General features: G+C 44.4%; 7 protein-coding genes, 1 long non-coding RNA gene and 2 other non-coding genes across 13 annotated transcripts; 7 read left to right on the top strand and 3 right to left on the bottom strand.

Annotated features, from left to right (window-relative positions):
- The first annotated feature begins 706 nt into the window (after positions 1 to 706).
- Positions 707 to 4,266, top strand: LOC133925078 (uncharacterized). The gene is made up of 12 exons (XM_062370903.1): positions 707 to 1,054; positions 1,133 to 1,243; positions 1,341 to 1,403; positions 1,479 to 1,592; positions 1,690 to 1,839; positions 1,939 to 2,016; positions 2,082 to 2,303; positions 2,374 to 2,460; positions 2,856 to 2,975; positions 3,177 to 3,269; positions 3,460 to 3,623; positions 3,735 to 4,266. The coding sequence occupies exons 1-11, from the start codon at positions 803 to 805 to the stop codon at positions 3,517 to 3,519; spliced, it is 1,350 nt and encodes a 449-aa protein (XP_062226887.1). The 5' UTR covers positions 707 to 802; the 3' UTR covers positions 3,520 to 3,623; positions 3,735 to 4,266.
- A 532-nt stretch (positions 4,267 to 4,798) lies between these two features.
- LOC133925079 (uncharacterized) lies at positions 4,799 to 6,871 on the bottom strand. The gene is made up of 3 exons (XR_009910894.1): positions 6,736 to 6,871; positions 5,042 to 6,656; positions 4,799 to 4,935 (listed from the first exon to the last, which is right to left on the bottom strand). It is a non-coding gene; the product is annotated as an uncharacterized LOC133925079 (long non-coding RNA).
- On the top strand, positions 4,932 to 7,477 carry LOC133925077 (uncharacterized). The gene is made up of 2 exons (XM_062370902.1): positions 4,932 to 5,179; positions 6,034 to 7,477. The coding sequence occupies exons 1-2, from the start codon at positions 4,976 to 4,978 to the stop codon at positions 7,252 to 7,254; spliced, it is 1,425 nt and encodes a 474-aa protein (XP_062226886.1). The 5' UTR covers positions 4,932 to 4,975; the 3' UTR covers positions 7,255 to 7,477.
- Positions 7,478 to 8,125: 648 nt separating this feature from the next.
- On the bottom strand, positions 8,126 to 10,726 carry LOC133925075 (probable galacturonosyltransferase 10). The gene is made up of 2 exons (XM_062370901.1): positions 10,170 to 10,726; positions 8,126 to 9,972 (listed from the first exon to the last, which is right to left on the bottom strand). Exons 1-2 carry the CDS (start codon positions 10,386 to 10,388, stop codon positions 8,524 to 8,526), a joined length of 1,668 nt encoding a protein of 555 aa, XP_062226885.1. The 5' UTR covers positions 10,389 to 10,726; the 3' UTR covers positions 8,126 to 8,523.
- A 570-nt stretch (positions 10,727 to 11,296) lies between these two features.
- Positions 11,297 to 12,277, top strand: LOC133925628 (uncharacterized; the record flags this gene model as incomplete). Its single annotated transcript, XM_062371491.1, is given in 3 exon segments — positions 11,297 to 11,404; positions 11,406 to 11,948; positions 12,032 to 12,277. Coding segments are annotated over 3 exon segments (897 nt in total), but the record flags the coding sequence as incomplete, so codon positions are not given.
- A 2,604-nt stretch (positions 12,278 to 14,881) lies between these two features.
- Positions 14,882 to 16,839, top strand: LOC133925074 (sm-like protein LSM7). 3 transcript variants are annotated; one of them, XM_062370900.1, is made up of 5 exons: positions 14,882 to 15,058; positions 15,165 to 15,246; positions 15,778 to 15,849; positions 16,202 to 16,254; positions 16,591 to 16,839. In XM_062370900.1, exons 1-5 carry the CDS (start codon positions 15,056 to 15,058, stop codon positions 16,675 to 16,677), a joined length of 297 nt encoding a protein of 98 aa, XP_062226884.1. In that variant the 5' UTR covers positions 14,882 to 15,055; the 3' UTR covers positions 16,678 to 16,839. The 3 variants fall into 3 exon arrangements, with proteins under 3 accessions (XP_062226884.1, XP_062226883.1, XP_062226882.1); XM_062370899.1 differs by having other exon boundaries at positions 14,882 to 15,080; XM_062370898.1 differs by having other exon boundaries at positions 14,882 to 15,089.
- Positions 16,840 to 16,841: 2 nt separating this feature from the next.
- On the top strand, positions 16,842 to 21,045 carry LOC133925072 (N-terminal acetyltransferase A complex catalytic subunit NAA10-like). Of its 2 annotated transcripts, none has more exons than XM_062370896.1 (3): positions 16,842 to 16,958; positions 17,803 to 18,514; positions 20,698 to 21,045. In XM_062370896.1, exon 2 carries the CDS (start codon positions 17,911 to 17,913, stop codon positions 18,511 to 18,513), a length of 603 nt encoding a protein of 200 aa, XP_062226880.1. In that variant the 5' UTR covers positions 16,842 to 16,958; positions 17,803 to 17,910; the 3' UTR covers position 18,514; positions 20,698 to 21,045. The 2 variants fall into 2 exon arrangements, with proteins under 2 accessions (XP_062226880.1, XP_062226879.1); XM_062370895.1 differs by having other exon boundaries at positions 16,844 to 16,958; positions 17,803 to 18,519.
- On the top strand, positions 19,040 to 19,154 carry LOC133925741 (small nucleolar RNA Z278). Its single transcript, XR_009911008.1, has one exon. It is a non-coding gene; the product is annotated as a small nucleolar RNA Z278 (small nucleolar RNA).
- Positions 19,327 to 19,441, top strand: LOC133925740 (small nucleolar RNA Z278). The gene has a single exon (XR_009911007.1). It is a non-coding gene; the product is annotated as a small nucleolar RNA Z278 (small nucleolar RNA).
- A 134-nt stretch (positions 21,046 to 21,179) lies between the features above and the next one.
- LOC133925071 (pentatricopeptide repeat-containing protein At1g03560, mitochondrial-like) lies at positions 21,180 to 24,097 on the bottom strand. The gene has a single exon (XM_062370894.1). It carries the CDS (start codon positions 24,016 to 24,018, stop codon positions 22,090 to 22,092), a length of 1,929 nt encoding a protein of 642 aa, XP_062226878.1. The 5' UTR covers positions 24,019 to 24,097; the 3' UTR covers positions 21,180 to 22,089.
- Between the last annotated feature and the right edge of the window lie 607 nt (positions 24,098 to 24,704).

Below are 24,704 nucleotides of genomic sequence, written 5' to 3'. Positions count from 1 at the left end.
CCTCCTCAGTAGACAGTTGGAATTAAGAAACCTAATTAGTTATAAGACTCCATTGATCAAGAAGATCACTAGTGATCCATCTCCTAAAGGAGATATATCGTTGATTCATAGTAACCTCATAAACAAAAGAGTTTTTATTGAAACAAATATGAGGGTATGGAAGAGAATAGAAAGGGATTTATCTTGAATCCAAACATCTTATCATAACCTGGTTTTAAGGCTATTACCTACAATGTATTTTCTTCTAAAAAGGTATATAGGCTTAACCTTTAAAAGATCAGTTTAACCAGAGAAATCATCAAATTTATGTTTGACAGGAGCAATAGATGTATTAGAGAGGTATTTTTTTTTAACAATCTCCTGCTACTTCTTTTCGTTGTTCTCTAAACATCACCACCATTTACATACAAAGCATAGTTTATTTTATTTAAATCCTTGATACACATACCTTCTTTTTTCTTAGGTTTACAAATCTTATCCATACAATCAAGTGTTCTTTTCTTTTAGTCCTACCGTGCTAGAAAATTTCTCTCCTAGCAGCATCGATATTTCAAAAACAATCCGAGTAAGAAGATAAATTAACATATAACATATAAGCACATATATTATAGATCTCTGGAGAATGAACTTTGAAAGGAAGTTGATCCTTTTTAGCAGAAGATAGATCTGTGGAAGGGATAAGAATTATACGGTGGATGGGTATGCGTCCGATTTTTTTGGCCTCGCGTCGGACGGCCGGACGAGAGCGTTACCCTTTGCGTAACCCAGCCGGCCGGGTTGGTTACTGCCTGGCTCCGAGGCGATGGCGGCGGCCATCACCACCAGCTTGGCCTCCCCCGCGTGGGCGTGGCCTCGCGCCGCTCCCGCCTCCGCCCCGCGCGGTGCCCAGTGTCGTGCGTCCGCGTCCGCGTCCGCGGCCGACCCGGCGTTTCACCCGGCAGTGTCCCGCGCGGCGGAGTCGCTGCAGGCGGAGTTCCGCGCGGTGGACCGCGCAATCGCACTCAACTCCTCCCGCGTCGCCGCCGCCTTTCGACGAGCCCGCGTCGCCCCGCACGTAACCCCTTAATCCTCTGTTACTCCGCGGTCCGCTCTACTCGTGCGCTACTAAAAACGCACTCGCGCGTGTGCACAGCACTTCGGTGGGTCGACGGGGTACGGCCACGACGACGGGGGCGGCAGGGAAGCGCTGGACGCCGTCTTCGCCGAAATCGTCTGCGCCGAGGCTGCCATTGTGCGCCCCCAGGTTCCACCTCCGCACACAACACGATCTCGTTTTGGTTCATTCGTTGTTCAGCTCAGCTGAGCTCCTCGTGATGAACTAATTGCTCGATCGATGCCAGTTCTTCTCCGGCACGCACGCCATTGCATGTGCTCTGTTTGCGCTTCTGAGGCCTGGGCATGAGGTAAGGGGCTGGATGAACTTAAAGAACAAATGTTGGCTGTGCCTCGGCTTGAGATTTGAGGAGTGTTTTCTGCAGCTCCTGGCGGTGGCTGGGCCTCCGTACGATACCTTAGAGGAGGTGATTGGGATCAGAGGGTGGGCCAATGTAGGGTCACTCAAGGATTTCGGAGTGGCGTACCGAGAAGTTCCGGTGTGACAATTTCTCTCTTCACAAACGCGCAATGGCTACTGGCTAGAGTGTGTTGCATTGTGCTATGGATGGGTTGCTGATGAGGCTTCAGTTGTAGCTTGCAGCAGATGGTGGCCTTGATTGGAATGCTCTTGCTTGTGCCATCAGACCAGAAACTGGATGTGCTTTCATACAGAGATCTTGCGGATATTCATGGCGCAAGAGTCTAAGCGTTGCAGATATTCGCAGAGCTATAGATTTGATCAAGGTAAGATTATTCTGTGTATAGGTGCCAGAATATTCTATGTATATTGTAGCTCTTGTATGTGCTGCCATTTTCGACAATCTGGACTTGATCTCGTTACAGATGCAAAATCCAAACTGCATGGTGATGGTTGACAATTGCTATGGTGAATTTGTTGAGGCATCGGAACCTGCAATGGTGGTATGTCCATGGTTGTCACCATCTCATGAGCACGAGTTTCATCTCATTGTGTGTTTTCATGGCAGGGAGCAGATTTGATTGCCGGTAGTTTGATAAAGAACCCAGGTGGAACTATTGCGCCTTGTGGTGGTTATGTTGCTGGGAAGAAAGATTTGGTTGCAGCAGTTGCAGCTCGCCTATCTGCACCTGGCCTTGGGGTGGAGTTTGGGTCAACACCCGGCCATGTTATGCGTGCACTGTTTCAAGGCTTGTTTCTTGCTCCACAAATGGTTGGAGAAGCAGTAAAAGTAGGTTCTCCTAATTATCACATCTTTGATGAAACTATGTGTGCAAATTTTGATCTGATACAATCTACAGGGAGGTTTGCTAATTGCGGAAGTCATGTCAGCCAAGGGCTATAGAGTTCAGCCACTTCCGAGGGTTCCTCGCCATGATATTGTGCAGGTTAAATTTAGCCTTAGATAAATAGCTAGCACATGCATATTCACACAAGCATGATACATAGGTCTTACGGTTTGTTTGTTTTTAATAAAAAAGGATCAGCAGAGTTAACTGCAATGTATCAGACATTAAGGACGCTGATGTAGGGAAAAACAGACTGCAAAAGAAAGATTAATAGAGAAGAACAGGAGAGCCAATGAAATTATTGTACTATTTGAAGGTTTCGATTTCACGATGAACACAAGCCGAAGGAATCATCTATTTAGGGAGTTTAAGTTTGACAAGGCCAACCCGCTTTACAACAATACATACTGCCATACTGTGCATTTCAGCGATACCAAGTGTTAAAGCATTTTGAGGCCAAGGAATAAATGAAAACTCGATTTTTTTTTTCTCAGGCAGTAGAGCTTGGCAACAGAGATAGACTCATAGCGTTCTGTGAAGTGGTGCAACAGACTTGCCCAGTAGGATCTTTTATAAAACCAACTGCTGGGGAAACTCCTGGCTATGCTTCAGAGGTGTGTTTGTATACCTTCTAGCATTGAATTGTGCTTATTGTTCAAGTTATTATATGCATTAAAATGTTAAGGATGGATTATTTTATATACTTAATTGTCGATGAAATATTCATTTGTTCCAAATACTACATGCTGTACTGTTTATCTACATGCTTCCTTTTTTGTTCTATGATACTAAAGTTACTAACCCACTGGAATCAGGTCATTTTTGCTGATGGTACATTCGTTGATGGAAGCACAAGTGAACTGTCATGTGATGGGCCCTTAAGAGATCCATACGCTGTCTTCTGTCAGGTCAGCTGAGATCCTCATGTTATTCAGTCAGGATCCTTGCATCCTGGCTACTCTCTTGCTTGCGCTATCATGCACAAGTGATTCAAATAGCACTTTATCTGGTGCTGAGAGTCTGAGTCCAGACACATCAAATAAAACCTCTCGTTATCTCTTGAACTGATCTTCTCTCTTGAAACATACTGGCGTGAAGGGAGGAACACATTGGACACAGTGGGCACTTGTCCTCAGTGAAGTTCTGAAGGTCATATAACTGTGTGGTGCCAGAGTATTGTCATATTTCCGGAATGGACAGGCTCTTTCTTAACTATATTTGAGTACTGGGAACTTGATATTTGTTGACCTGATTACCATCGGGTAATCTTCGTTACTTCTCTGTGTTTACTTCAAGCTTACCATATATTCTGTTGTAGTTTTATTATTTAGAGTTTTCGATATCTTAATTTTATCTTGTATTGATGTTGTCAGATTTGGCACAACGTCAAGTGGGTTTCCTGCTTTAAGCCTACCATGATGACGAGTGACGACATCTGTTATGCGGATCACCAACGCATGCTGTTTCTTTCAGTTGAACCGATTAGTGATAAAAAGCAATGGAGATTTTCAAGATTGTTAAGAGTTTAGTAGCCTGCATTGATTGATTGCTATAGTAACTTCATTGCAAGCTAAACCCTCGAGGAGACTCGATACCTTCTGCCATCGACTTGCCAGTTCATTAGGGATGGGACTTTGAGCTGTATGGATTAGTTAAAATGCTCTGCAAGCGCTGTAAGATGCTGCATATGCTTGCAACTTCCGCAAAGATAGGGACTAGGGCCACGATGACTTTCACGACACGTTTAGGATTATTTTGTGTAACATAACTTCATTATTGCTCACGTTAGGATCATTTTTTTAATCACGCCTCTTGATTATAGATGTTAAATTGCGGAGTCCTGTACTCCTGTACACATTTCTCAAAAAACAAAAAATTCTGGCTGCTCAAGGAAATTTTGATGAAGATGGCCATTTCCCGAGTTACACACTTCATGAAGCCCCTATCTTGGGAGTAAACTTTTCAGGACTTTGGTCATGAATTGCTTGAATTCCATGGGAAAAGTACTCAACCCTTTTTTGTCATTCTAAACTTTCGAGGATGCCCTCATCCAGTTGTGCATGTAGAATGCTGAGTTTAATGGACAGTGAATGTGAACATCTGATGCTGCATGATGGAGCTTTGGCTTGGCTCTGAACAAATTTGTGAGCAGAGAGATACCTTTACTGCGAGATCAGATGCAAATGCAAGCATCGTACTCCAGTTAATACTACTGCTAATTTGTGATCAGAGATACCTTTACTGCGAGATCGAATGAAAATGCAAGCATCGTACTCCAGTTAATACTATTGCTAATGTCTCACGATAACTAGCACAAGTCAACGAGGGCCGGACTTTATTTCTCTCTAAGGCTCAAACAAATCAACTAGAGCGAGCATGTGCCTCAACTGGAAGCAAGTGAAGCATACATAATATGAATTAGCCCTCAAGTTGGCACCTCCTAGTGTCTCGTTCCTCCATTCCCAAGCAAGTTTACTTCTCTTTCCAGAACCCAAGCAATTGAAAAGGAAGCTCCAGTTTCTTCACACTGCTGCCACAGCAGTTGTCCCGTTCTGCAGTAAACAGCATAAGATCCTGGAAGGGTGTTAATAAGAAGGTGCATACAGAGAGGAATATGGATGCAAGAAAGCACAGATCAAGAGACCACGCAATGGGAAACAACAAGAGGGTGCCCCCCTACCTGCTGCTGGTGCTGCTGGCCATCAGCGCCGCCGCGCTGAGCGTCGGCATCTTGCACAAGATGAGGGAGCGCCGTGTTTTTGCCGTCCTACTCCAGGAACATGACCAGCAGCTCATCCTCCTCCAAGTACTCCTGGAGGTATGGATATGAGTTTACATGCATCACAATTGTCTTTCTGCTTCCCTAAAAAAATTGTCTTTCTGGAAGCTAGTTGCTTCTTTATTTGTTGACTGACTCTGCCAGTAGATTATGGCTGTCCAGTTTTTCATCCCCTGGACGATCAATTATAAAGTACTTTTGAGCAATGAGCTATCAGTTGAGTTTACTCCTTTTAGTCACTGATTTCTAAGCTGCAATAGAAAATTAATTCTCATAGCATCCATCTGAAGTTCTGAAGAACATAGTTCCACCTTGTACTGAAGACAATTGTACTGAAATGCTGATACCATAGATACATGATAGGGAATATGGTGTCCTCAAAGTAGCAATTCGGCGCATTGTATTCTGCCCTTAGATTGCCCAGATTTCTTAAACAACATAATGATTCCCAAATTGGAAACAGGAACTCAGTAGAAGTACGGGTACAACAAAGCTACAGTATTGCACACGTGGAATCTTTCACACACAGACCACGAGGATACTGTCAAATCTAGAACCATGCCTTCATAAGTTCATAGTTCATATAAATCACCCCTTAGAAGACTTCCATATTGATGCCATTTGCAGACATACTGTAAGCTGGAGGCATCATATCAGAATCTAATTTCTAAATGCAAGTACGTTGATACATTCGATTGAATATCCTATTATTCTGCAAGTAAATAATATTGCGATGAAGATATGGTTCATTTGTTGATGGTAAACTGCCATAGCTGGTGCACATTTAGAGCTTTCTATCTGCCTTTTCTGTTAGTGTGCTCTATGAATTGTTTATCCGGCCCACTATTCAAGAACATCTCATTGATCAAATATTGCTATCTCGTTTTTGCCAGAAAGAAAAGGAAGTTAATAAAGAGATGAGGCGGAAAGTGGACGAACTGGAAGCCAAAACATCTGTCCTAAGTATTGAGAGGGCACAACTGAAAAACAAGCTCATGGATTCAGAAACTACCACCACATATCTTACCAACACCCAGAAAGAATTGGAAGCAGCTCTTGTGGAGAAAGAGAGCCATATCAACCAAATGAAAGAGAACGCAGCTGCGTCAAACCCTGATCAGATGACAACTATCCTGCAGCAAAAAGAAGCTGAGCTTGACAAATCTGAAAATTCCAGTGATTCCATACCTGCTACAGCAGAAGAAGAAAATCCCAACAACACTACTGCATCAGAGAGTAGCCACCAGGATGACAGCATTGTAGTGGGAGCAAACAACGAAAATGCAACTTCTGACACTGTGGTACTTAACAAATCTGAAAACTCCAGTGATTCCATACCAGCTACAGCAGAAGAAGAAAATTCCAACAACACTACTGCATCAGAGAGCAGCCACCAGGACGAGAGCATTGTGGTGGGAGCAAACAACGAAAATGCAACTTCTGACACAACTGTGGTACTTGACAAATCTGAAAACTCCATTGATTCCATACCTGCTCCAGAAGAAGAACAAAATTCCTACAACACCACTGCATCAGAGAGCAACCAACAAGATAATAATTCCTCAAAAGAACAGTTTTTGAAGTTGACAACTAACATGGAAGATGATCAGCTGCGGGAGAATAATGGTGATGCCAATGGACATTCAGATGATGCTCCAGAGGGAAGTCATTCTGATAAACCTGAACTTCCACAGAGCCAAAAGCTGACAGACAATCAGGAAGTCAGCAAAGAAGAACTGGATGGCACAAGACAGTTGGAGGATCCCCAAGGCGAGGTCAGCTACCACAGCAGAGACAATAAACTGCTGGAAAAGGAAGATGGCAATGCAGTTGTCAAAGAAGCAGAGGAAGAAATAAATCCTGATGGCAAGTTGGAGACCTCAGAAGAAAGCTTCAGTGAAGCCAACCAAAACAATACGCAAGCTATGAAACCTGTTTCTGATCCCTCAGGTGTAAACCCCAGCATGATCACAAATAATGATGAAAGAAATGAAACAAGCAAGAGACATAGGAGGAGAAAGTTCAGATCTAGAAGGAAGAAGAGGGCTACTGGTACTGCTAGCAGTAACAATGGGAGTCATCAAATGGAGGTAGATGCCGCAGCAAACCCATAAACAGATCCATAGTTATACGCTGGATACCTCTGAAGAGAAGTAAAGAAGAAAAAAAATAACAGATAAACAGCTATAGTTGTCATTTTGTAGCTGATGGCAGCATAAATAGCATATTTTCATGTTATAAATGGATTCCTTCTTGGACTTGATAATGCACTGTATTTACACTATGTTTCCTGTAAACACCTGCCTGCATTGTAGCTCATATGAAGTCCTTTCAATAGTAAGGGCCTGTTTGGCAGAGCTCCCAGAGCAGCTCCCCGACTGTAGCAAGGAGAAGCTCTGCCAAACAATTTTTTTAGTTTTAGCTCTCTAAGTGAAATCTGTGGGTGTGATTCTCTGAAACGAACTAGATATTAGGAGCTGAAAAAAGTAACTTCCCTCGATTCATTTCACATACAGAATCACTCACTCCATAGAGTTTACATTAGAGAATCACTTTCAGCCGCATAATCACTTTCCTCAGAGAATCACTCCCTCCAGAAAATTTCGATCAAAAAGAGATCTACCAAATAGGCTCTAAGCTTCGGTAAGGTTTAACATTAAAACCTTTTAGTAAGTTTTCCTAAGGTTTAACACTAAAAACCTTCCTTATGATTGCTGCACCCACATGCGATGAAGCCATATTCTCTCCTCATAGAATAGATGCACTGACTTCACTCGTATTACATACAGTATTGATGTACTTTTTTCCCACTATACATGGATTTGAAAATAAGCTCTATTGGTCTCACACAGAAGATAAGACAACATTGAGCAGCAAAAAATACAAAACAAATTCTGATAGATCTGCTGAGGAGATATGGCGACTTTACTTCGCAAGATGTATAAATAGATAAAAAGGTTGAGCTGTCTGAACATCCAAAAAATAGGAATATGTAACTCAAAACTTCTTGTACCACCTCAAGAATTTCAAATCAATTCTACATGATCTCCATTCTATCTCACTCAAAAAAATAAAAAATGGAAAAATTACATTGGCAGTTGCAAGTTATGAATGTAAATAATGGATGTTGTTCAAGTAGCAGCCTACTACATGTCAATCTTAGCTCTTGTGCTGTTTACCTGTGGCCGGTGATATTTGTGATTGTTGTGCTCCATCAACTACAGATGCTAGTATAAACAGCCATTGATGTTTAGTCCTAGGCTGTAACTTTAGAACAAAGCCAACTGATTTTACTACAATGTTTACGTGTGGAAGTTGGAGCAGGCACTTGAAACATTTCTACCAGGGAGCTCACAAAAGTTTCTAATGTTGATACACATTAATCAACGCATGAAGCACCGCTGAAGCAGAGGGTGTGAATAGTCCACATAGTTGTCCCAAAAGCTCTTGTACTTCTCCATTCCAATTTTCAGCCATGGCTTCATATTTCCATTGTAATGAAGTACTGCTCCTTCCTTGATAGTAGCAGGATCCACAGTTGTGTAGCCAAGCCCCAAGACATGCCATTTGGGGTCTAGTGCTTCAACCAAGCCATAGAAAGCAAGAAGCCCAGGCGGCAAAGACCCAAGCTTCCATAGGGTATGATCAGCATTACGCTCCTGCCAATAATGATATATACCTGTCACATTCTTCTTCCTCCATTCGATAAGATCGAGCACATTCATACCGAATGCCCAGCCACAAGCATCAGGGTCAAAATGAGCACGAATAAGAGGATGGGAATGGTTAAGATACTTATGAAACCTGTGGAATGTTTCCATGCAAGTCTCTACAGCACCCATCACATTACCATTGAGGTTGATAGTAAACAATTCTGATAAGTCCCTCTGAACAACGATATCATCATCAAGAAATACCACCTTATCCAAATCAGGGTATATTTCTGGGATGTAAAACCTCAGGTGGTTAAGCATGGATAAGTACTTTGGATTCCTGAATTTAATTGGTGTTCCACGATTACCACTGCCAGAGAAGTAGAACTTCTGGGTGGCAGTGTTCTGCAGCTGTCTAAGAACGGGAACATATGACGCATTGAGCCAGCTGAAGTCCTCCACCTTTTGTATCTCCACAGTGACCCCTCTGTAATCATTCATGGCAAACCAGGCCTTCATTGGAGCATAGTTCAACTCATCGGTCACTAGGTGAATAACAATCTTTTCAGGGTGCTTTGAGTTTATAGCTGTAGAATTGACGACAACTGAGACAGCAAGGATGTTGTCTGAGAAGACACAAAAATGGTAGAGGCCGTTATCCCTTAGATTGCTCTGCACTGCTGGGCTCCTATCTGAAAACTTCCTCTGAAGCTCAGGACTGTTGAACCATTCCATGGTTAACCGGACTCCAAGGCAATAAAGCCCCTTTGGGAGCTCCTCGGCAGCAATCTGCCCATATTTTGTGCTCTTATCCGCCTCCGCTTTCGACTTCTCCTCTAGGGACTGAATCTGACCTTTCAACTTCATGATTGTGACCCCGCTATCATACCGCAACTGCTGCGCCTGGAAGAACAGCATAGACATGTCCCTGATCGCCTTCTCTGCTTCCTGCTCCATTACCATGTCCCCATGGGCTGCGGCGTGTGCAAGGATGCTCTGCGCCCGCCGTACCTGCGCACTGAGCTCTGCAGCAAACTGCAGGTTATTGGCTTCTTTGGCGACCACGACGTATGTCTTGGCGAGTGAAATCTGGTCCGTGAGCTGCCTTGAAAATGAGCGAGCACTCAGCATTTCATCGGTCATGTTGAGCGCATCCGAGATGCCCTCGAGGTAAGATCTCTGCACACAAGAGGTTGAAATCTTTCAGATGCTACTCGCTAGCACTCATCATCTTCCCACAACAGTTGGCACTACACAGCTAGCAGATTCAGCAGCTGTAATGACTACTAACTAAAATTGGCATACTCGTAGTCAAATACTCAAATAAGGAAATGATCCGCGAAATGCGAAACAGCAGTGAGATACGATGCGATCACCTGGCGGAGGAGAGGGGAGGACGTGGTCGTGGATCCGGATGAGGCGGTGGAGGTGGACGGGGAGGCACCGGGGTCGGGGGAGCCGAGGAGGACGGCGAGGAGGAGGACGAAGGCGAGGGCGAGGACGAGGGAGAGCGCGAGGCGCACCCACCACGGCCGCTGCTGCCACCGCCGCTTGAACGACGGCCGCCGCTGGTCCAGGAACGGCCGCCGCCTCATCGGATCGCACGGGGGCTGCCCCGCGGCCGCGCTAGTGGCGCACTCGCCGGGAGGGCCGGGCGGGAGGCGCCGCGCCGAGATCTGAGACGCGGCAACCGCTGCGTGCGCGAGCTCCTCAATTTTGCTCTCGTTTTCTTCGTCTCGCGCCTTCAGATCTCGCGCGGCGCGGGCGGCAGCGTCGTGCTCCTGGACGTGCCTTGCTTGACCGCGCTACGACTCTCTTGATCTGATTCCTGCTCAGATCCAAGGGGCAGCTTCAATTCGCGGCTCACAGCGGCTGCCTTGTTTATCAAGAATGCAGATCGCAGTTCGATTTTTCTGGCCCCGTTCGGTCGCATCAGGAGAGCGCTGTAGCTAAAGGCTGGTCGTATTGACAATGGTTTTTCTGCCCATTTCACTCTGATTCTGACCTGGTTTCGGTGGTTTTCAAATAGCTACGGTCATTTTTTTGGCTACGAGATAAATATGAAGAGTTTAGGACGTGGCGATATCTACATGATGCAAAATAAGAAAACCACTTTTTCTAAAGTTTAACCTTAATATAATTTTTTCGTGAGATTAACCTTAATAGTTGTATTTGTCGTAATTCTTAGCACTCGCTGACGATTGGTTACTTCAGCTACTGTGGCTCTAGTATTTTTCTGCCAACAACTAAAGTTTGGCTCGGTCGGTTTGGTTGATTTGAGTTTTTCCAAAAACTGCTATTGAAAAATTGTTTTGAATAGCAAAAGCCAATAAAAACAGAATTAAATATAGCCTCAGTACTGTTACATATTTGTTTATGTTGATTCAATAGTAGTATATCGATAACGTGGAATTGTAGTATCCATTTATCATGGAGAGCTCTCGCTAAAGTACTCAGGAGGCATCGAATTAATACCACCAATACGTAAAATTACCACATATATTGCTTCGGGTGCCGCGTCGTCGCCGAGCAGCCCGTGGAGATGGACCTCACGGCCGCCAACGAGCGGCACCTCTGCCGCATCAGGGTGTCGCGGGGGGACGACCCCGTGGGGGGCGCTCGGGGAGTCTGACCACAGCTTTGGGTTCGGGGGCACGGGGAAGTTCTCCCACCACCGCAAGTTCGTCGACTACGGCGTCAGGTTCGGGGTCGGGGACACGGTCGTCTGCGCCGTAGACCTCGATTCCAAGCCCATGGCGTCGATCGGGTTCGCGAGGAACGGCGAGTGGCTCGGTGTGGCCAAGCATTTTGATGCGGGTGAGAAGGGGCTTGGGTTGGTTCACGCTCCTGTGAGGCCGATGGAATGGGGATCCGCGATCATTTCGCATGTCCTGCTGAAGAATGTCGTCATCGATATGCAATTCAGCAGGGAGGATGGGTTGGAGCCGGTTGATGGTTATGAGCCCTGGGCCTCGGCTTGTGCCGATGGGAATGCGGTGTCTGGCCCTGTGTTTGAACAAAGTGAATGTGAGGTCATGATGATGGTTGGACTCCGGGCTTCAGGAAAGTCGACGTGGGCAGAGAAGTGGGTCAAGGAGCATCCGGAGAAACGCTTTATCCTTCTCGGAACTAACCTTGCTTTGGAGCAAATGAAGGTTGGTTTTCCACTCGTGGCAATAGTGTTGTGTTTGTTTACTTTGTGCTGTTTTTTAGTTTATGATAGCCTTGATCATTGTAGGTGCCAGGATTATTGCATAAGAATTACTATGGTGACCGTTTCGATCGATTGATGGATTGTGCTACATGGATTTTCAACACATTGCTGAAAAGGGTGGCAAACATCCCTCGCAGCTACATCATCGATCAGACAAATGTTTACAAAAATGCTCGTATTCGCAAGCTGAGGCCATTTGCCAACTACCGTAAGATTAGCTGCAAAAGAATGTCACATTTCGCACATGGTGGTTGGATTAGCGAATCTTAGTACTGGATTGGTTCATAGGACGTTTAATGTCACATATTGGCAACATGGGGGGAGGGGGAGGGGGAGGGGCACCCCCAACACTGGCGACATGACGACGTGGTCCAGCTTGCCGGCTCTCTAGTGGCGTGACCACGCCACACACTCGGCCGGCGGCTCTCCGGTGGCTACGCGGCCTTTATCCTGGCTCGGCTTCGGGCCTCTTCACTGGCTACAAACCCTCAATCTCGGCTGGCTCCGCTTTGGCCCCCTCTCAGGTGACACGGCCTCCACCCAGGCAGGCGCGACGACCCATGCAACGGTGGCTTATGAGGTGGTGGCTGCACACACAGAGAAAGGTGATGGTCGGTTAGGTTGCAACCTAACCGCAGGTCTCTCTCTCTATTTTTGAATGCTTCTCAAGAAACTGGACAAAACCTAAAAGCAGAATGGAGATGTGAGAACTCACATTTTTATCCAAATGTTCAAGCACAGAGGCCTGATCATTAGAGTCAACATCTGCTCCATCTTTTAGCACAACCTACAAATATCAATTATGAGATTCAAACACTAAAATAAGCACGAAATAAGAAAGTGACATACCTCGGCATACTCAAAAGGTCTGACAGACCTCAGAGGTATCCTGGTTGGCCTGTACTGGTTCCCCTATTTACGAGACATTTACGCAATGAGAAAATACAGCAAGAAAATTCAACATGAATAAGAGAGTTTTGTTTCGAAAAAAAAGACCTTGATTTCTAACAAAAGAACATGCTTTGGTTTTGCTTCACCATCAATCAGGGAGGTCGCAACTGATGAGCCTGGTTGAGTGATGTGGGAACCCATCCCAGGGACCTCCTATAAACAGTTCATTAGAAGACAAGTGCATGGTCAGTTTTTTCCTTAAAAAACATGAAATGTAGAAAATGCAATCTCAAGCTATTACCTGAGGATATATAAGGCATTCATGCTCATGGCCCCATACAACAAAGTCCAGAAAACGTGGTAAGAAATGCTCGTTGATGGCACTTTTAGGGTTTGTCTTTATCCTGTATGAGTTGAGGTGTAAATTTACTTTTCAGTGCGCAGGATGAAGGACCAAAAATAAATGAACGAACTATTTTCATGCCATATGCATACTTGTTCTGATGAAGAACCAATATATTGAACCAGTCAGACACTGACTCTCCATCTCGAGTTCCAGGCTGCATCCACTGAATGAGGTGTCTGAAGTATTGAGATGCAAAATATGATATCAGTAAAAAGAAAAAGCTGGCATGTAGGTTATTTCAAAGTCATAATCAATTTCATGCAAAGGCACCTGAAACATTCTATTCAGTCGTTCATCTCTAATGTTGCCAAGACCATATAGTGCAACAGAAGTCATGCCCTGAAACAATAGGAAAGCAAAGAATTAGCATCTAAAACATAAGGCATCGCCTGGAGCTAAAGCGGTGCACCTTTGTTATGAGCACAGGATAAACTGCTATTTGGCCAACGCCAGAGCCACCAAGGTCCACCTTTCCAAAATAGTTTACAAGATTGCAAGCTGAAAGAATAGCAATGGCAGAGAGATTATCCTACAATTGAGTCGTAGCTACGGTCCTCGTGTCCACCGAAAGGCGTCCACTTCAAATACGCTTTAGAAGTAACGCAAAGGGAATACAAACCACAATCGAGCCGCATGTAACCCATTGCAATGGGCCAGTTTCAAAGAGGAAGTATCATGTGCACAAAATTAGTTTAGTGTACATATATATAAATTTAATCTCGTGTTTTGAATCCAATCTAAATGGGTCATATAAGAGGTGGGGAGCCATCCATCGCACCAAAGCCTCTTAGCCCAATAAGACTTCAAATTAAAAAAAAACCTAGATGTGTTGGATCTAATGCACGAGATTAAGTTTGTGTATATGTGCATCAAAATATTCTTGTGCATCTCATACTTTCTCAGTTTTAAATTGGTCGTAGCTACGACTCTCCCAGCGAATTTTCTTTATTTTTATATTTTAATATTTACAAAAATACACGATCATTTAAAAATATTATACATCTAGACTACTATCGCTCGTTGAATAAGTGAAACCAAGATATCGCATTTCCAACTGACGATAACTTTAAAAAGACATCGCCCATTCAACGGACGACGCCTTTAAAAAATCAAAAATATTGTGTTCCATTGCTCTTAAAATTCAAAATAATATCGAAATTATCATAAAGAATTCTGAAAAAAAGTATGTTATATTTTAAAAAAATCAACTCAAACAAAACTGCGTAAAATAAAATTTGTCTTTTTTTTCATTGTACAGATTATAGTTTTGTCTGAATTTTTTTAGCTAGATCATAGTATCCCTATGACATATATTTGTTTTAGAATTTTTTATAACTATTTCGTATTATTTCGAATTTTAAGAGTAATAGAACATAGAGTTTTTTTTTATTTTTTTAAAGCTATCGCGTATTGAATGGGCGACATCTTTATTTTTTTAAAGTTATTGCCCGTTGAAAGGATAACATTTTGGTGTCATCCATCTAACAGTAGTCTAGATGTGCAATATTTTAAAATGATCGTGTATTTTTGCAAATAAAAAAAAAAATAAAAAAAAAAAGAAAATTCCGCTTCAGCAGGGCGAAGCAAAACCCCAAGCCAAAGGACAGGGGTGCTTTCTCCGTGAGTTCCCGAGCTGCGGCGGCTGCGTCGATTTCTAGGGCGGATCTCCGAGCAAATCTTCCGGCGATTTGCGGCTCCCAGGCGCGGTAGGAGGCGGCTCGCGAAGGATTAGGTTGCGTACGGGGCTCGAGATGGTAACCGTCGATGCCCCTTTTGGTGCGCGAGGTAGTTCGCGGGTTTGATTTCGTGTGGTGTCTCGTGATGCGAGGCTGAGTTGCTGTTTGTTTGTGTCTTGATCAGGCTGGGCGCAAGGAGACCGCACTCGACCTGGCTAAGTTCGTCGACAAGGGCGTTCAGGTGAAGCTCACCGGCGGCCGGCAAGGTTGATTTCACATCCCCCCTCCCCTCCTTTTTTCATTGTGCTCCAAATTTGCACCTTCTCCATGAGCAGGATTTAGTATGGAACACATTTAAGTGAAATCGTACTAGTCTCTATCCAGCTTGTGATATGAATCTGTTGGGGGGGGGGGGGGGGGGGTTGTCTTGTTGTGACTTAGGGTTTTGTGAAATTTACTCTAAAACATAATATGGGCTTGCTATCTGGCTAAATATGTACCTGCATACAATTCTTTGTAGAGAACAAACAGGACAAATTGGAAAGTCAAAATTAACTAGGATTGTTGTCATCATCGTGCATTATAATGCGGTATGTTCATTGCAAATCATTTGCATGATCTCTTGGCTTACAACTTCCTTTTATGTTGGAATTATTTCAGCTGTACACCTTTAGCATATTTTCTCTTGCTAGCAGTTGGAGAATTGTAAGCTCCTTTACTGGTTCCAAATTATGGACCCTTTTGTAGCTTTCCTGGTTTGTGCTCTATATGCTGACCTGCCATATGGATGTGTGCAGTAACTGGAACTTTAAAGGGATATGACCAGTTGCTGAACTTAGTGCTGGATGAAGCAATTGAGTATGAAAGAGGTACTTTCTGATCCCTTCTCTTCTGTTGTATAATATGTGGTTTTGCTCATTGAAATTGATTAGAGTTAGGACTTAGGACACAATTTACAAGCGTGTTCTGCCTCAATTATTTTGGGAAGTTAGCATTTACAAGCACATTCTGCACATCTTTGTTTTAACTAAAATAAAATTGACTAGGGAGAGGATAACAGTTTATTAGCACTGAACAAAGTGTTTAGACTGAATGAAGCATGTGATTCTATGTTCTGCAAAGATCAGGGATTCTATACTACATATGCAGATGGAACAATGTTAAATTTTCTTTTACAATGTTGAAAGTAATGATCTATAAACTTGTAATTTTCTTTTGTAGAGCAAGATGACCCATTGAAACTGTGTGGGAAAACCAGACAGCTTGGCCTCATTGTAAGTATTCTTTTCTAATGTTGAGTTTTAGCTTGTGTACCCAGTCGTGTTGCTCCGTGTGTTGCTGATGTTGAGTTGTGCCGTAGTTAATCTTCTTGCAAGCTTGTACTCAGTTTGTTATCAGTGATTGATTTTAAGAATAAGCACCAAGTAGGCACAGGCACTAGTATTTCCAGTATATTCTCCTCTGGAATGTAGTAGTGATCCTGTGCTTGCCTAGAGAAACTATGTAACTTTTAGGTCGCTCGCGAATAAATTACTTTGGCATATGTGATGTTTCTTTTTCATGGGCTTTACAATTGCTGATCTGAATGCACACCGTGCTGTTTCCTGCAGGTCTGCAGAGGCACAGCAGTCATGCTGGTGTCACCAACTGATGGAACCGACGAGATTGCCAATCCTTTCCTCGCCGACGGGGCATAAACCTTGCACTGGTCGTTATTTAGAACCGTGCTCTCAAAGCACCTTCAGAACTCTCTGTTCCAGTGAGGAAAGAAAACTCCCGTCTCGTGTATTATTGTATCCGTTGCTAATGAACTTTGTAGTTTGCATTGAGCAACTTAAAATATCGACCTTTTGAGTACTTCTGTTTTGCCTCCTCTTCTGAAACTACGGGTTTTAATTTTGTGTGATAGTTTTCGATTGCAGCGAGGGACATACAGATATTGCCATGCACACACGGGCATATGGCCTTCCTGCTTCAGGTAGGTTTTTTTTTGGCGTTCCTTATATGTTACCGTAAAAACTCATAAATTTCTAATATGCTATCGGTGTGTCTACGATGCTTATAAATCGCTCATAAATCCTTGATATGCTATCGGTGTGTCTATGATGGGTAGGATTTACTTTAGTGACAGTGGTATTTAGGTATTTAAGTTTTATCTAATGGTATATGAGAAAATATTATTATTTTTACTTCATTTTTTTGCCTCATAATCTTGAGGCGAAGAGACTGACTAGTCGTGGCAAACTTTGGTAAGGGTGCCAATAGTGCTCACCAACAATTTGACGCACTGCACTGCACTGCACGTCTGCGTTGTATCGATGTTATGCACAACGTGTAATCGCGGCACCGGACAAGTTGAATAGTTCTAGCTTCGAGCTGCTCTACCTGCCTGTATCCATAGAGTTTTTTATTTATATATTTTTATTTTCGAAATTTTCAAAAATATACATCTATTTTGAAAAAATATATATCTATACGTGTGTTACTCACTCCGGATGATAGGCCTCGTTCAATGGCATGCCAGGTAGAACTATCACCCATTACATTGGCGACATGTTCTTATCGTCCGTTGGACGGGCATATAGATCTGTAATTTTTCAAAGTGAACACATATTTTTACTAATTCTACAAAAATATATAAATAAAAAAATTCGTATCCATGCACCAAGTAGTGGTTGCTCTTGCTCCTTTCTACAATGGGCCGGCCCATTACGGCAAAATATCAACGAGCAACCTAACCTCGGCCCAGAGGCTCATTTCGGCCCGTTTTTCTCTAGGGTTAGGTAAAGGTCGCCCCCTAACCTTCCTCTATTGATATATAGGCCGAGCGGCCGCCGCCGTCCGTATTGCCTTCACCTCATCCCGCCGGAGAAACACCCAATCCACCGCATCTGATAGAGTAGTGAGAGAGTTAGGCTGCGGCTGCGAAGATGGTGTGCATCCGGCAGGCGACCATCGACGACCTGCTGGCGATGCAGGCGTGCAACCTGATGTGCCTGCCGGAGAACTACCAGATGAAGTACTACTTCTACCACATGCTCTCGTGGCCGCAGCTGCTGTTCGTCGCCGAGGACTACGGCGGCCGCATCGTCGGCTACGTGCTCGCCAAGATGGAGGAGGACCCCTCGGAGCCCTGCCACGGCCACATCACCTCCCTCGCCGTCCTCCGCTCCCACCGCAAGCTAGGGCTCGCCACCAAGCTCATGTCCGCCGCGCAGGCCGCCATGGACCAGGTCTTCGGCGCCGAGTATGTCTCCCTTCACGTCCGCCGCTCCAACCGTGCCGCCTTCAACCTCTACACGTCCACCCTCGGCTACCAGATCCACGACATCGAGGCCAAGTACTACGCCGACGGGGAGGACGCGTTCGACATGCGCAAGCTCCTGCGGCAGCCGCAGGCCAAGAAGCACCACCATCATCATCATCACCACCACGGTCCCGGCGGGTGCTGCTCCCACGACGCTCCTCCTACGGCTGCGTCTGGTTCTTCTCCTCAGTCTTCTAATTCGCCGGATAAGAAGCCGAGCGCTTGAGGTCCGGTAAGTTGTTTGCTCTCGTTTTACTGTTTGCTACGATGTAGTTGAAGACTACCGTGGGATGAAGTTCTGTCATGTCATTAGGCTGTGATTTTGTTAGGCAGATCTAATAATAGTTTCGGTATAGTACCACTACGTCGTACGTAAATGTGCCTCTACTCACCTTTGGTTTCTTGAGATTGTCCACTCTCAAGACAACCCAGTCATGGAGGCACAGAGCTACCACTGGTTGGATCTAACGTGGTATTGCTTCTAAAATCTCTCAGTACATCTCTCGTGGTTGCACAGTAGTGTTTCGCTATTGGGGTTTCGTTGGATCCATACTCTGTATGTGCTGCGTAACAATGATGCCCGCCCTCATTGATCGCCGTTTTGAGCTTTAACTCCATCTTCTAGAATAGTCAATGCACTGTCTAGTGATCATTGCTATGATATACGTACACAGTACACGTGAATCCCTGTGTTTATGGACGTTTACGAGCTGTTGTTAAATGATATAAGAATTGTTATTTGACTTCTTGTAGCCTATGATAAATTGCCCTGTGAATGAGGTGTAGATTGCTCCAGGTCCCTTAATTTCAGGGGAGAACCTACTTGGGGTCCTACATTGGTATGAGATATATGGCTCTTACTGAGGTTTAGAAATGAATCATTTACTAATGTTTTGAGAAAATGTGTCTTCATATTATTGGAAAAAATTTGTTGTTAGTTGGGTAATTGTTCTGAAATTTTGTTCAGTATTTGTTTCTTGTCGGTAGAACATAGATGGAGATGGATGGAACGTTATTTCTTTTTCCTGTCCTCCTATGAATCTATGATGAGTCGCCCCTTATGTGAGGTGTAGGTAGCTCCAAGTCCCTGTTCTTCAGGGAGAACCTACTTGGGGTCCTACATTCAAATGAGATGTATGGGCTTTTTCTGAGGTGTTTTTAATCGAACATGCACTATGGTTTTGCACTATTTTTTTTTTGTCCTGTGTTCTATTTCGAACTTATGAATTTAAGCACTGACGGTTGGATCGGCCTTTTCTTCGTCCTGATAGGGTTATTTGATACTTATGAGTTGCCCAATATGTGAAATGTATGTTAGTTCAAGTCTTTGTTTGTCAGGTAGAACCTAGCATTGGCTTTTACTGATGTTTTGAAATCAAGACTTAATGTTTTTGGTGAATTGTTTGCATGCTTTAGTCTGCAGGAGAATTGTCGTGTGATGATTGATTTGGAGGCTTGGGGCTCATGGTTTTGCATATTCCATTTCAAATGATTATTCATTTGTGGGATGATTTCTCATTCTCATCTGACTAGTGCGATATTATGAGGACCTGGCAGCAAAATCACTGTCACTCTTGGTTGCCAGTGATGATTAAGTCTGCAAAATGGATGTTCTGTCAACTCAAGTCCCTGTTTCAGGGAGTACCTACTTGATGAATCAGTACATAATATGACATCAATCCATAAATCTGAGGCGTTAGGAAAATGTATTCCTACATATTTTGCATTTACTCCTTTTTTATAATGAAGTTAAGCATTTTCATAATGCTGTAGTTTTGTTTCACTGTTTCCTGGCAACTTTAGAGCTTCTCTCTACACATGAAGCTTAAATTGCACATTTTTTTCCTTATGTCTTTAGTAGGTTGCATCATATCATGGTGGTGATATTATCTGCAAAGCTGCGTAATCTGATGGCATCACTTGCTATTTGAGCTGACACCAAGATTACAATTTTTTGTTATATGGTGTTTTTTCTGTTTGAAATCCCCTTTTCCTAGATATTTTGTTTTCTTCTGTTGGAAATTCCTTAAAAATTTGAGTAATCAATTGTCAATGATGATTTTGTCTGCAAAATGGATATGCTGTGTATCCAAGTCTCTGCTTCAGGGAGAACCTACTTGGAGAAACAGCATCTAATATGACATGAATTCAGACGTCTGAGATAATCTTGCTGTATTATGATTTTTTTTGCCTTATTGCTCTCTTCCATCTTCCTTTTTAACTAGCCCATTTTCTGGATCATTCAAGCATGCTGTGTTTTCATATTTTAAGTACTAAAATACTTGTATATAAACTGATTTACTTTTAAACAGAGAATTTCACACGCACCGTTTCTTCTCTTTTGGCATGTCAACATGTTAATGTTCTCGTTAATGTCTAACTAGTATTTGAATTATTTCTCTCATCGCAGATGCAAGTCTACTAAAGAAGAGCAGCTGAGCCCATAGCAATTGCACACATCTTGTGCTCCTTGGATGAGGATTGTATCTTTCTTTTACAAAGAGAACAGAGAAGCTCTGTATTGTGATGATGTGTTTTAACTGTGTGCCTCGATGATTCCAGTTGTTGGAGCGACCCCCTGTAACGTGTGAGAATGTCATGCAAATATTTTCACTTGACATTGTTATTGTGTTTGTAACATTAAGTCCAGAGTTGGATGCTTTGTCAGCTGACCTGAAGATCATGCCAGTGAACTGTGCAGATGAATTTTCAATTGCACAGAGATCAGAATAATGTTACCGTATCTCCGTGTTTTCTTGTTGCGGGGTGCAGTTGTAACCTTTGTATGCCGGATCATGAGCTTGTGTTTCAGATCCGTGTGCAGATTGTATTGCAGTGCCTACCGACTGGAGCTGGACCATATGTGTGCTGGTGGAGGCGATGGTGTGGCGGAATGGTGTTACCGTTGATCAATTTCCTAAGGCCACTCAAGAGAGTAAGAAATTAGGATTAATAAATAAGCTTCTAATATATGTATGTGGATTGTTTATTTCTTAAAGTCTTCTAAAGTAATTTATTATTTTACAATCATTTAAAATTGTTCAGAGAGCTAGTTTTTTTTCATAAGAAAATAAACTTCACCTCTTTAAATAGTTTCACATTAACTTTTTATTTATGTAGACATCTAATGTCTAAGAAACCAGTTATATTGAGGCATTGGGATAGGCCTAAGTTATGTTAGGGCATTAGGACAGGCCTAACTGCCCTCTGTGGTTATTGTGTCTCCCAACAGCAACTTATATTCCTTCATCTTGTATAAATGTACAATTAAATAATGCAATGGATGATTTGCGTTCATCTTAGATACACTATTTTACTTTCCCAAGGCTCCAAAAAAAACACAAACTCCGCTCTTGTTATCTCTTGCATCAATCAATTCTCACAAGCGGATCCTTAAGCAGTGGCGGGCAGGCCCAAGCAGGATGACCGAAGTTCATCGTCTTCACATGCTTGGTGAATCCTCTGATGGTCTGACTTCCTTTTACTTTGGTTTTAAAGGGAATAACAATACAAACATTGCTCCAAGTAGATTCCGGTGTTATAATTTACTAGTATACAGTTGTCCCATCTATGAAATTGGTCTTGGTTTGTTTCTTCCAGCAATCAGAGGGAGGCATCCTAATAAACGCAGCAACAAAAGTTATCAGTTCAAAATTGGTGTGCAGTGCTGGTAGCTTCTGATCTTCTGAGAGCTACCATAAAATTCATCAAGAATCCTGTAGGAGAGGAGGTTTTCTGCTGAACAATAGCCTGACACCTCGGTGTAGCTCATGGCATTCTTCTCAGTTTTTTCATTGGCAACTCATTCAAACAGGGTCTGAAACTTTACTCTTCTCTTGATGCTGCCAGATCTTTCATACCCAATACCAATCTTACTATGCACTAGTTTGACAGCTAGATCGGTATTTCCTGCTTTCCTTAGTGCATTGATCATCATCGTTCGGACCCTCCCAGGTATCTCCCGGCCTTTCTGCACAATGCCATCTGCCAATTTGCAGGCCTGCTTGAATCTGCCAGTCTTACACAGCACATTGATCATATCCTCATGTGCTGTCTCAGGAATCACCCCCATCGGAGCCAGTTCATCCAATATTCTGCATGCCCGACTAAATTTGCCAGAAAGGCAGAGCCCGTTTGCAAGGGCCCTGAAAGCCGCAGCTGTGGGAGTGATTCCCTTATCAATCATTGTGTCCCAAAACTTTAACGCCTCTTCATTCTTGTGTTCCTTGAACAAACCATCAATGAGTATGGTAAATGTGTAGACCGTCTGATCACAGCCATCATCTTCCATTCTCTTGTACAAGGCACAAGCATCATCCATTTTTCCAGCTTTGGCTAATGCATCTATCAGCACATTGTAGCAATAAGAGTCAGGCACAAAACCTTTAGCAATCATCTCCTCGAAGAGCTCCTGAGCTTGGTTGACCAAACCAACTTTTCCAAAGCCATCAATGAGGCTTGTATAGAAAATGCCATTCGCTGCAACACCCTTCTCTACACAATTCCTGAAGCATGCAAGTGCCTCATCCATATTCCCAAACCGGCACAAGCAGTTCACAACCACACCATATGTGACTGCATCGAGCTCAATACTGCTAGCCTTCATCCTCTCAAAGAGTCCCAATGCCTCCTTCTCCCTCCCGAATTTACCCATCGCGTCAATGAGCGCAGTGTACATGGCTGCATTGGCCGGGCAACCTCGCTTCAGCATCCTCTCAAAGACGGCCATTCCCTCAAATGGCTTCCCTTCCTTGCAGAGAACGCCAATCACCAGCACATAAGCATGTTGAGGTATTTCCTTCCCCATTCCTCTCTCTTCCATTTCTTGGAACAACCCTATGCACTGTGAAAACGTGCCCTCACTGTAATGGCACTGCATGAGAGTAAGGTATGTCACCTTGTCCGGTGTCAGGTCTGCCTGCTCCCGCATATTTGCGAGCCGTGCCATTGCATCTTGCGTCCTCCCCGCGCGGCAGTACCCCTTGATGAGAATGTTGTAGGAAACCACGTCGGGACGCACTCGATCTTCCGTGGACATTGCGTCGAACACGTTGATGGCGGTGTCAAGAAGGCCGGCGTTGACAAGGCCATCCAGAAGGCAGTTGTAGGTAAGCCTGGACGGCTCGACGCCCGCGAGGCGCATGGCCTGCCACGCCCATAGAAGGTCCTCGGAGAGGCCGAGGGCCGCGAGGCTGCGGATCAGCGACGCCGAGGACGGCGGCGTGAGGTGCTGCAAGACGGCGTCCCCGTGCGCGCGCAGCTCAGCCACGAGCTGCCGCGCGTGGCCGGCGGCGTCGAGCGCGGCCTCCCTGGAGCGGCCGAATGAGTGGAGGAGGGATACGTAGCAGTTGAGGAGATGCTGCGGGTGGGAGAGGAGGTCGGCGCTGTTGGGGAGGGAGCGGAAGAAGTGGAAAGACGGAAGCGGTTGCGCGAGGAGCTGCGGGGAGCGGAGCGCGGCGGCGACGAAGGCAGGGGAGAGTCGTAGGAGGAACGTCTTGCAGAAGGTGCGGAGGTCGGCGGCGAGGGTGGCGGGAGGGGAGCGGAGGACGAGGGAGACGACGCGGGGGAGCCACGGCGACGGGGTGGGCGGGGCGGCCGAGGCGGAGGCGTACGGGCTCGGGTCCGAGAGGTCGGCGTACGGCTCGATCCACTCCGGCGGTGGAAGAGGCTGATCGATGTGAGATGCGGCGGCCGCCCGCCGGCCACGAGGGATATGGCAGAAGCGGCGCATGGGACGACTGCGGCGGTAAGGAGAGGAAGGCGCGTGCGTGTACTGCAGCACGCGCACAACAGGTGTTCGACGGAATGAGCGCGCTGGCGTTTTAGGGCGAAATTCCTGATATGCGCGCGTCCGTCGCTCGCGCACGACGCGTGGGCCCGCAGCAAACCACACCAGAGCTCGTTACGGCCCACGACAGCCCGCTCGCTCACGACACGTGGGCCCACACTAGCCCAAGTCGTGTGTAACTTTTTTACTCAAAAGTTTTGAGCTAAAACTTTTTTAGTTTTGATAGAAAAGTGTGCTTATAAAAGTTTCTGAAAATAGAAAGTCATGAAGGGAATTTTTTTTCTTAAAAAAAGGGAAAGTTGGGGGCTCTCTAACGTGCTCACACGGAGGGGTGCACATTTGTCGTTTGCGGTCCGATTTCGTGCGTGAGCGATCCTACTAACGCGCGTGTGCTGATTAGTAGGGTTCATTTTAGAGTCTGTTAAACCTATTTTTTAAAATCCTATTATGGACACATACATACTTACACCACCACACTTACGTATCCATGCAAAATTTCGTTGTTGATAGATACATCACCTACCACTAAAAAAATCTATCTTAATAAGATACCTAAAGAGCAAATCTAAGATTTAATCTCTAATGAATAGAGAGTACCATCACCTCCACTAACTAACCAAGCCTTTCAA

The sequence above is a fragment of the Phragmites australis genome, chromosome 7, assembly GCF_958298935.1.
Source record: "Phragmites australis chromosome 7, lpPhrAust1.1, whole genome shotgun sequence".
NCBI lineage: Eukaryota > Viridiplantae > Streptophyta > Magnoliopsida > Poales > Poaceae > Phragmites > Phragmites australis.
Note: the sequence above shows the minus strand (reverse complement) of the source record. Positions and strands in the feature narration are given on the sequence as shown.